Source organism: Oryx dammah, unplaced genomic scaffold, assembly GCF_014754425.2.
Source record: "Oryx dammah isolate SB20612 unplaced genomic scaffold, SCBI_Odam_1.1 HiC_scaffold_23, whole genome shotgun sequence".
NCBI lineage: Eukaryota > Metazoa > Chordata > Mammalia > Artiodactyla > Bovidae > Oryx > Oryx dammah.
The window spans coordinates 81791757-81802435 of record NW_024070207.1 but is presented as its reverse complement, the minus strand read 5'-3'; the positions used below and the strand labels follow the sequence as shown (position 1 = coordinate 81802435).

At 58.6% G+C, this 10679-nt stretch overlaps 1 protein-coding gene and 1 non-coding gene across 6 annotated transcripts; both read left to right on the top strand.

The window, feature by feature from the left end:
* Positions 1-2683: 2683 nt before the first annotated feature.
* Positions 2684-10353, top strand: LOC120882150 (melanoma-associated antigen D4). 5 transcript variants are annotated; one of them, XM_040265995.1, is made up of 13 exons: positions 2684-2874; positions 3850-4057; positions 4427-5260; positions 5617-5823; positions 5933-5996; positions 6235-6314; positions 6715-6806; positions 7459-7538; positions 7627-7669; positions 8080-8142; positions 9103-9217; positions 9530-9960; positions 10145-10353. In XM_040265995.1, the coding sequence occupies exons 2-13, from the start codon at positions 3851-3853 to the stop codon at positions 10152-10154; spliced, it is 2226 nt and encodes a 741-aa protein (XP_040121929.1). In that variant the 5' UTR covers positions 2684-2874; position 3850; the 3' UTR covers positions 10155-10353. The 5 variants fall into 5 exon arrangements, 4 of the variants coding, with proteins under 4 accessions (XP_040121929.1, XP_040121931.1, XP_040121930.1 ...); XM_040265997.1 differs by having other exon boundaries at positions 2759-2874; positions 9530-9972; XM_040265996.1 differs by having other exon boundaries at positions 2759-2874; positions 3820-4057.
* Positions 8725-8851, top strand: LOC120882709. Its single transcript, XR_005725568.1, has one exon. It is a non-coding gene; the product is annotated as a small nucleolar RNA SNORA11 (small nucleolar RNA).
* Positions 10354-10679: the final 326 nt, after the last annotated feature.

Here is a 10679-nt window from a genome sequence, read left to right as displayed (position 1 = left end):
AACTCATAATTGTTTCTCATCAGTATGGTGGAACGACAAACACTCTGGTTTCTGGATGTTTCTATCCTGGCCCCTCTACTAGTCTCTCCACTTTTCTTCAAAAAATTCTTTTTTAAAAAGCAACCATTGAAACCCAATATGACAAACTCCTGCCGAGAAATCTTGAATGGGTGTTTATTACCTTAGATGAGAAATATGATCGTCTGTCCCTGGGGGAACAGATAAGTAACGCATCACGCATGCACACTATGTGTTATTCCTGCGGGTCACGTAGACAGAATTAGACTATGCATAGCAGAGTGGATACATCTTAGAAGCACAGTTCACAGTTAAAACATTTGAATATAAGAAAAATTGATCATGCTTCTGGCCACGATGAATTAACAGGAATCTGATTCGCTCTGCCACCTAAACATCTATAAATCAAAAATGTTATAAAGCTTTACATCATGGCACCATGAGCCACACAGGATAAGGGTCCCCAACGTAAGGGAAATTAACAAGGTGATTCCCTGGGCTGTCCGATTCCCCCCAAGCCCAACTTCTTGCCTGGATAGAGTTCCCAGGCTGCAGCACAGAAAGACTGAACACAAACAGAGCTCAATGAGTGAAGGAGACAGAGTTGAGAATTCCAAGAGGCCAATGTGACTAGAATATTCTGGGAGTAAAGGAGGGGTGAGAGTTGCACAGAGAGGTAGTGCTGGAGAGCTGCAGAGGTCTCCCACCTGGGTGCAGTGTATGACAAAAGGGCAGTGGTGGTAGTTGACTTCCCTTTTCTGAAGTGAGTAGCTGTGTGCATTGTGGTGCCGTGTACTGAGATTGTGAAGATAGAAGTTTTAAAAACAAGAGAGATGGGGGATGTGAGTGTGTGGGAGGGGTGGCTATCCCAATACCACAATGAGACAGACTCACTGTGAGGAGCCCTTGAGACACCCACGTGGAGATGTCAAGTAGTATAATGTTCAATGTCAATTACATCTCCATTAAGAAAAAATAAGAATAAAAATAAAATAAAACAAGTGTAAAAGTCCACTATGGATTAAAAAAAAAAAAAACACACCACCGTTTCAAAATGAGAAGGGAACATGGCATTTTCTATTAGCGCACAGCAGCTCATCAAGACTTTCACTTCTAAGGTCTGGTCACGTCGTACAGAAACGTGTTACACAAGAAGGGCTGAGAGACACAAGCAGCTAGCTGACAGGGAAGGTTGCTATGCAACAGCTGAGGAAAGCCATCCAGCCAGGCAGAATTGATGTTGGTCACTGGAGAGTAAAAGCTCTGGTCCTAGCAATAGCTTCCATTCAGACACAGGGGTCCTGGAGAGGCTGATAGAAAAACGAATATAAAAGTCCACTATGTTTGTTTGTTTATTAAAAAAAAAAAAGAGGTGCAATTTGAAATGGGAGCATAGGATTTTCTTCAGTGATTCTGGAGCATGTGCGCCCTTGGGTGGGACACCAGTAAGTTCTCCTTTTGCTTCCCATTTTGCATATTGAGAAACCAGGCTCAGAGATGTCCAGTGACCAGAGTGGGCTCACACAGCTAGCGACAGACTGACCCAGCACTCTGTCCCTGGAATTTGGAAGTCCAGCCGAGAGCTTCTATCCACAAGACCACAGCTGCCCCAGGCCCCAGCCGTGGAAGGAACCAGGCCAAACATTTACTCTGAATCAGGGTTTGCCATGACTCAGACACACAAGTGCCTGATTGTCCTGGCCGCTCCAGCGGGCACCAGGAAGGCCTCAGGGACAGCCCATTTGTGCCACTCACAGCGAAGGGGCCTGACAGTCAGAGCAGGGAGTGGACCCCAAGGAGCAATTCGCACACCTGGATGGACCCATATAGAGCAGGCAAGGGGTGGGCCTGGGGCCCCCTACCTGTTCCCCCTGGGATGCAGAGCATGAGCTTAGGTCTCAGAGAGGGGAAACCCAGTGTGTTGGGACAGATGTTCACAGGGCAGGGGAGGTGGAGTGGATCTGCTGCTCCGACTGAAGAGGGGAGGGTGCCTCGATCCCCGGGGCCAGTGCTAGTGGAACGCGGGTTTTGGAGTCAGGAAGACCCGAGGCCAAATGCTGCATTTTCACCTCACTGGCTCTGTGGCCTTGTCGAGTGAGTTCACGGCAATGCGTCTGTGCCTCAGCTTCCTGATCTGTAAAATGGGGGTGCTGACATCCACTTCCCAGGGCTGCTGTGAGAGGAAGACAATGCCCAGCACACACAAGCTGCCCAAAGAGTGGCTGGGGAAGCAGATGTTCCCAGTGTGTCTGGGGGCCCTAGACGTGGATAAGTGGAAGAGAACACACAGGGAACCGGTGTCCTCTCGCCATTTCCATTTCTCCCGTTGCAGTTACCGACCGGCCTAGAGACCTCTGTATTGGTGACCTAGGGGTCATTCATGCTGGGGAAGCAGGGCTCAGTGTATTCCAGACCACACCGGAGGAGCTTAGAGGCAAGGGGGAGGGCAGGGCTGAGAAGCACTGTGCAAAAGTGGGGGGACTGAGGGTATGTGATGGATGGGTTGGAACCGCAATACAGGGCCTGCGTGCCCGCGTCCCCGGTCGGTGTCGCGGGGGCGGAGGGGTTGACGGTGAGGGGAATCTGGCGGGAGGGAGAAAACGCCCCCACCCCACCCCGCCCACCCACTGGCGGAACCGCATGCGCACAGGGGACCTGGTGGAAAAGGCTTTTGTTGGGAGAGCGGGCCGGCTGGAGGGGTCCGCGCATGCGCAGGCTGCCCAGCCGCGGGGGGTGGGGGGGTGCGGGGAGAAAAGGGGCGGGGTGGTGGGAGCTGCTGTGCTGGCAGCAGTAGGCGAGGGCGCGGCTGCGGGGTTCCTGGTGCTGAGGACGGACGCCATTGGAGCCCCAGGGAAGGTAAGGATCCAGCCCCAGACAGGACCGGGAGAGGGCAAGTGGAACCGGGTACGCTGTGCCCTTCCTCCCCACCCCACCCCCGCCCCCGGATGTGAACAAAGCCCAAGCACGCAGAACTTGAACCCCATTAGACCCGTGGTCAACAAAGGAGCCGCCCCCCACCACGGCCACCAGACCCAGGCTCCCCGATTCGAGCCCTGCTTAACACCGGAGCCCACCATCTGAACACCCTTAACAGACGCGTGTGCTCCGTGCTCAGCTGCCTTAGCGCGGAGGCCCCACCCCCACTCCAACCATTCTGAGATCGGTGCAACCCAACTGACGGCTTTGCCCCCTTCCCCGAGTTGCGAACCTGGCCTTTGAGACCTCCAGCGCTTCCAGTTCAAGCCTCACCTAGTCCGAGGACCACCCCCCCTCCGGAACCCCACTCCATCCATCGTGAGCGCTCCTGTATGAGTCCAGCCTAGACCTGAATCACCTGAATCCGTCCCTCCCCCCCACTGCGACTTAGAGGGTCGCTGGGATTCATTTTCCCAGAGCTTCCAGCGGTCCCCGTTGTCTGAGCCTTCTCATGCCTTCTCCTCCCCGGCATCCTGGCCCCCTGCTCCAGCCATTATACCGAGGCGCTTTATTTCCCCTCTCTCAAAGCATCTCTTATGGGACTCTCTGGACCGAAGCCCGTCAGTCCACCCCTTGTTCCAATCCAGCCGCTGGTCTGGGGAGCCTGTGTGACCTAAACTCCCCTTTCAGTGCAGGGTCTCCTCCGACCTCCTCTGTCCTCCTAGGGCTCTGTCTCTGAGGGAATCTACCCCAGCAGCCCTCACCCCCGCCCCAACCTTACACTGCCTGGGAACCCGGTGACTGCAGCCCTCCACCTCCTGAGAGATCCCGCCTCCTGCTGGATCCCGCCCCCTCCCCCTGAAGAGGCCTCCTCATCCCTCTCAGGCTGAGCCCTCTTCTCCTTGGGACCCCCAGCATGGCAGAGGGAAGCTACCGCAAGGAATCTGAAGGGTACAACGTTGAAGACATGGACGAGGGTAGTGAAGTCGGGGAGGAAGACATGGTTGAAGGCAACGACTATGAAGAATTTGGTGCTTTCGGAGGCTACGGTGCCCTCACCAGCTTTGACATCCGCATCCTCAGAGCCTTTGGGAGCTTGGGTCCAGGCTTTCGCATCTTAGCGGTGAGGCCCCTCCTCGGCCACCTGCTAGCCCTGGGCCTTCTCTCTTGTGACGTCAGGGAGGATGGGAGGAGGGGGCCGATGAGGGCTGGAGTTGAAGGGGGAAGGACTGCCCAGCTTACCCAAACCTTCCCTCTCCTACTGGGAGCAGGGGGAGGGGAGGGGGGAGGGGGCGGGTACGGAGCGGGGGTGGGGGGGGAGGAGGCGTGAGGGGGGGGGGGGCGGTGAGGGAAGTGCTGGGAGGGCCTGGGGGCTGGTCGGAGGCTGGCCAACACAGGGGGAGCTATCTGTGTAGAGCTATCTGCCTTCCCTTCCCCTGCCCTGCCCTGCCCTGCCCTGCCCTGCCCTCCTTTCCCCTCCCTGGTCTTGCAGAATGAGCCCTGGGAACTGGAAAACCCAGTGCTGGCCAGAACTCTGCTGGAGGCATTTCGGATGGATCCAGAAACACTTGCCAATGAGACGGCTGCCCGTGCTGCCAACGTAGCCCGGGCCGCCGCCTCTAACCAAGCTGCTCGGGCTGCTGCCACTGCTGCCCGTGCCACTTACAATCAGGTGGTCACTAACCACCACCCGGTGGCCACACATCAGGTGTCAGGAGGCGATACCCAGCCCATGACATCTGCTGCCCAGGCTCCGGCAGCCACCCCTGAGACAAGCATCGCTTGTCCGCACAGCTCCCAGCTGCTAGTCAACAGCGAGATGGCTGCCCCTGGGGCTCCAGCAAGGTCCCCACAGCCGCAGACATCCTCCCAGGCTCAGGAGGCTGCGGCCGAGGGCCCTAGTACGGCCTGTGCTTTCCCCCAGGCCTCGCGTGCAGGTGAGATGGATGCCACCCGGCCCAAGACAGCCTTCCTGGGTCAGAACGACGCCTTTGATTTCAGCCAGCCGGCAGGTGTCAGTGGCATGGCCTTCCCTCGCCCCAAGAGACCTGCCCCGGCCCAAGAGGCTGCCACAGAGGGCCCCAGTGTTGCCTCCAGGGGCACCCAGGCAGCCTCTGCCGGGGAGGGGGCGGCCACCCGGCCCAAGACGACCAAGTCTGGGAAGGCTCTTGCCAAGACTCGCTGGGTGGAGCCTCAGAATGTTGTGGCAGCAGCTGCCGCCAAGGCCAAGATGGCCACGAGCATCCCTGAGCCTGAGAGTGCAGCTGCCACTTCTCAGCAGAGTGCGGAGCCCTGGGCCAGAATGGGAGGCAAGAGGACAAAGAAGGTGAGACCTCCCTGCTTTCTCCCACCCTCCTTGCTCCCCTGCTTTCTCTGCCCTCTCAGCTCTCTGCCTCCTCCCCTCCCTTCCTCTCCCTCTTCTTCCCCCTCCCTCTTCTCTCAGCTTGTACATGTTTCTCCAAGCCAAGCTTACCAGCATGTTTTTACTCCACGTAGTCCCTACCCTTGGGCCTGGAGGGAGAAGCGGTTGGCTCCGTGCCTGGCACTTAGTAAGCACTGGGCACGTGTCATCCACGTGTCATCTACTACCCTTATTTCCAAGTACCTGCTCTGGCTAAGATGTGTGCCAGGCGACTCAGGGAGCCTGGACGCCCTGAGTCTCTCCTCTGTCTAATGGTACAGTCCAAGCACCTGGATGACGAATATGAGAGCAGCGAGGAGGAGAGAGAGCCTCCTGCGGTCCCACCAACCTGGAGGGCATCGCAGCCCCTGCTGACGACTGCGCGGCCTCAGATGGCCCCTCGGCCCTCCACGGCCCTGAGGTCCCAGGTACCCTCAAGGCACGTGCTGTGCTTGCCACCCCGCAATGTGACCCTTCTGCAAGAGAGGGTAAGAAGGAAGCCTGCCCTTCCCCCTGTCTCCCTCCTCTCCTCCCTTCCGGGCCAGCTCTTTGAGGTCACCCACGCTTCGATCTCCCCGTGCGCTCTTCCTTCTCCAGGCAAATAAGTTGGTGAAATATCTGATGATTAAAGACTACAAGAAGATCCCCATCAAGCGCTCAGGTGGGCAGCCTCTGCCCCCTCCCTGAACCCGGTCCTCCCCCTCCCACCATCTTGCCCTGCGGGCCTCCCACCAGGTGCCCTCTCCCCGCCAAACGCACACGGGTCGGGCCCGGCCAATGGCTCCGCTGGCACGACGTGGGGTCCTGAGCGTGCTCCCCTCAGCAGGGCTGCCGAAAAGGCTGTAGCTCTGTGGCTGCTGCTCAGCCCTGGTGCTCTGCCCACCCCTCCCCTCCTGCAGACATGCTGAAGGACGTCATCCGAGAATATGACGAACACTTCCCTGAGATCATTGAACGGGCAACGTACACTCTGGAGAAGGTGGGTGTGGGGCCGGGGGCAGCTCTGTGGAGCAGGAGCAGCAGGGAACCCTTGCCCGCCTCCCCCCTCTGCATCCCCTCAAGGCCCAGGGGCTGGACTGCATGCTCTGGAGGGAAGCCCTTCCCGGTCTCCGCACCTGGGAGCTTCCTCTGCAAGCCTCCTCCCCTCCTTCCTCCCGCTCGTGCTCTCTGAGCGCCTGTGGTCTCCTGAGGTGGCTCCTGTTGTCTCAGCCAGTGTCAGTGCTCCCACAGGGCACTTCCTCCATGGCCTCTCCTCTCCCTCCTCCTCCAGGGCTTGGGGTTCCCCGCCAAGAAAGAGTTCTAACAGGGAATTGAATGCCCGCCTGCAGGACACCCGGCATGGATGTTTGATCTCACATTCCGTTTTCTCCCCGCTGTAGAAGTTCGGGATCCACCTGAAGGAGATTGACAAGGAAGAGCACCTGTACATCCTCGTTTGCACACGGGATTCGTCAGCCCGCCTCCTGGGAAAGTGAGAAAGCACAGGAGGCCGGTGGTCTTCCTTGGTGGTGCCTGGCCCCTCCTCTCGAGAAACGGGAAAGTAGGGCTGGGGGGCCTAGCACGGCTCCCACCCAGAGTTAGCAGTGCTGAGCAGCTAAGGGCAGGCAGGGGCAAGTAGCTTGGGGCGAGGCTTTGTGGCTCTCTGGGTTTCAGCCCTGCCCACCCTTCCCCGCCCCTGTCTTCCTAGGAAAGCAGGCTTCTTGCTTGCCTCTCTCTGCTAAGGTCCCAGCCAGGGCTTGGCAGAGTGGGCCTCGGGCAGGGGGCAGGGAAAGGGGAGAGTGGGGGGGCGGGGGTCTCCAGTGGAGTCGTGCTCCAGATGCAGTGGGCAAAGGGCAGGGAAGATCAGGGTGTGCCTCTGGTCTCAGGGTTGCCAATCGTCTGCTCCCCGCCTAACCCCATCCTGGACAGAGCCCTGGGAAGAGGTGTTAGCATCCACATTTGATGGATGAAGGGCCTCAGTCTCAGGCCGAGGAAGGAATTGTCTGGACCAGGTATAGCAAGCCATACAGAGTGGGAGGAACTGCCCTGTAGCCCAGCAGTGTGGGAGAGGCTAGTTGGGTGAGCCGGCTGTGGTCACCTGGGCAAAGGGCTGCTGGACAGGATCCCTCTTTCTACGCCTTCAGGACCAAGGACACTCCCAGGCTGAGTCTCCTCTTGGTGATTCTGGGTGTCATCTTCATGAACGGCAACCGCGCCAGCGAGGGTGAGTGGCTGGACAGGCAGCTGGGGGGTTGCCCGTCGTCTCACCTCCCTCCGTCTGCTAAACTCTTGTACCTCATCTCTTCTCACAGCTGTCCTCTGGGAGGCACTCCGCAAGATGGGACTGCGCCCTGGGTATGTTGGGGGTCTCTTGGCTCCCGCTCCTCAGTGTGTGCTTGGGCCCAGGAGGCCCCAGGATTGCAGTGGCCTAGCGGTCTCTGTGGGGCGTGGCATCCTGGACTAGGTAGAGCGCCAAGGCTGCACCAGGGTGCGTGGGGAAATGGTCCTGAACCCCGAGCCCTCTTCTGCCCCGTGTGCCCTCTCTGTTCCCACACGAGACCTCAGAGACACCATCAGACCTCGGGGCTCCATCCAGCCCCTCCCTGGGGCCCTGCTGACAAGTGGCTGCCTGGCCTCTGCTGCCAGCCCAGGCGTCCGTGAGGACGCCTCACAGGCTAGGAGGCCCTCAGTCCTGCTGGGAGCGCTCCTGCCCAACCCAGGCACTGCCACTCTCTCTAGTCACGCATTCCTTTCCTTGCACTCAGGGTGAGGCACCCATTCCTTGGCGATCTGAGGAAACTCATTACAGAGGACTTTGTGAAGCAGAAGTGAGTATCTTTGCCCCCCACTCAGGCCTTCCTCGTGTGCTGCTCTGGCTGAGGACGCCATTCCCCGGCCCATGTCTTAACACCAGAGGGATGGGTGTCTGGTGTGAGGAGTGTGGGGTGGGAGGATGCGAGTGTGGGGGGAAAGGGGACAATTCCAGGGAGGCCTGGGGAAAGGGAGCACTTGCGGTCTGTAAACACCAGGTGGGACGGTACAGCCCCCACCTCCTTCAGCACCTGTCCTGCAGGCAGTGTCCCGGCTTTACATCTCACGAGCCTGGGACTCAGAAGAGTGGAAACCTGATCATGGCCCTGACTGGAGTAAGGCCCATCTGGGCCTGGAGCCTGGCCCTGCTGATTTTCTAGCCCAGGCTCACCCCATCATCAGTGCTTGGAGATCTCCTGTGCCCTCACAAAGGCCCCGTGTGCATGTTCATCCATCCGCCGCCCCACAAACACACGTTCACAGATGTTTAGGAATATGCGTGGAGTCCCCTACTCTTGGTTGACTGTTTCTTCCCATACAGTCGTTTTCTAGGATGGATTCTCCCAGGGTTCAGTCAGGTCACGGACAAGCCCCATGGTGGGTTGTGCTCAGAGCACGGAGCCTGAAGAAATGGCTCCTGCTTACACCAGACCCAACAGGAATCTGGGTTATTGTGACAAGGGGCACAAAACTCGTGGCCTTCCTCTGAACAAGTACCCTACACGTGCCCCCTGCAACCCCCCATGTCTACTGGGCAAGACCGGTGGCCTAGGGGTGTGAGCACCTCCATTTAGGAGGCAGGAGTGCATCCCTGGGAGCCGGTGTGGAAGTGGGGGCAGGGGGTGCAGGGCCAGGGCAGGCCTCCTGCAGCAGCCGAGCTGCAGCCTCAGGGCTGGGAAGGAACTACCTGGGAGCCACTGGAGCAGCCACAGGTGTGCCTGTCTGGGAGCAGAGGTTTGTTGTCCTCTCTCACGCAGGTACTTGGAATACAAGAAGGTCCCCAACAGCAGCCCACCCGAGTATGAGTTCCTCTGGGGTCTGCGCGCCTGCCATGAGACCAGCAAGATGAGGGTGCTGAGATTCATCGCCCAGGTAAGGCAGAGCCCGTGTTCTGGCTGCACCTTCCCATACCTGGTTTGTGTCTTGGTCCCAGCCTCCTGACGCCGTTTGTCCAGTGAGGATGCCAAGGCCCAGCGGGGTTCCCAAGTCACTGACACCAGTTCACAGACTGTAGGGAATGGACGGGGTGAAATCCCAGGTCTGGCACGGAATGACGGGAGCCTGATTTCAGTCGTGTGGGTCTTTAACATGACTTCGCAAAGCACTTAAGTGAGTGAAAGGCGGGAAGCAGGTGCTGAGCAAGGTAGGGTAAGTGTGCAAACGGTTGCTGTGCTTCCATCGCAGTATCAGAACCGAGACCCCCGGGAATGGAGGGCTCATTTCTTGGAGGCTGTGGATGATGCTTTCAAGACGATGGATGTGGATATGGCCGAGGAGCATGCCAGGGCCCAGATGAGGGCCCAGATGAACATCGGGGAGGAAGCTCTGATTGGACGGTGGAGCTGGGACGATATCCAGGTGGAGCTCCTGACCTGGGATGAGGACGGAGATTTTGGTGACGCCTGGTCCAGGATCCCCTTTGCTTTCTGGGCCAGATACCATCAGTACATTCTGAATAGCAACCGTGCCAACAGGAGAGGCACCTGGAGGGCTGGTGTCAGCAGTGGCACCAATGGCGCGGCCAGCGCCAGCATGCTCGATGGCCCCAGCACCAGCTCCACCATCCGGACCAGAAACGCTGCCAGAACCAGTGCCAGCTTCTTCTCTTGGATTCAGTAAGATTGGAGGTCATTACACGGGACTCTGGAGGCTGGGGTGGGGAGGGGCTGGCAGGTATCAGGGGCAGGCCTGGGGTGGCCTGGGGGAACGAGGAGAGCCTGACAAGACACTCAGTCTGTCCTTGCTGTCCCTCACATGCATTGACACCTCTACTCCGGCTTTTGTGTCTCCTGGTTCCAGGCAGCCCTGAGGAGCTGCGGCAGTCCCCCGCCGAGCCAGAGTGCCTCCGCTGCCCGGTCCCCGACAGAGCACTCCAGGCCCGCTTCTCCCCGTCCATGGAAGATGGCATGCAAGATGACGCACTCTATGCCCTTCCTGCTTTCATTGTGTGCTTTTCTCGTGCTGTCGTGTTTTGGGTATCTGTGTTACATTAAAGTTGTGAAATCAGTCAGATGTTTCCTCCTTTTCCTGGGCAGGTGTGGCTCTGAGCAGCCTGCGGATCAGGCCCTCGGGGACAGGTGGGGGCCACCTCTGCCTAACAGTCAGGCAGGTGTGGGTAGGTCCGGTGCTGGGAAGGACAGAGATGCCCCTGAAGGGGGGAGACCATGAATTTCCACAGGCTCTGGTCCACAGCTTCATGATCTCCTACACTGTGTGCCCCTAGTCAAACACAGTGGCGATTCACAGGAGCAAGGGTGGGGTGGAGGGCCGTGAGCTGGTGCCACTGTCCCTCCCACCAAGGGACAGGCTCCACAGACGTCCCCCAGGACCTACC

Bases quoted from the DNA above. Each gene is read 5' to 3' on its own strand.
- LOC120882150 (XM_040265995.1), top strand. From the start codon at position 3,851: ATGGCAGAGGGAAGCTACCGCAAGGAATCTGAAGGGTACAACGTTGAA. The intron at 4,058-4,426 runs GTGAGGCCCCTC...CTGGTCTTGCAG, and splicing joins CAGGCTTTCGCATCTTAGCG to AATGAGCCCTGGGAACTGGA. The intron at 6,315-6,714 runs GTGGGTGTGGGG...TCCCCGCTGTAG, and splicing joins CAACGTACACTCTGGAGAAG to AAGTTCGGGATCCACCTGAA.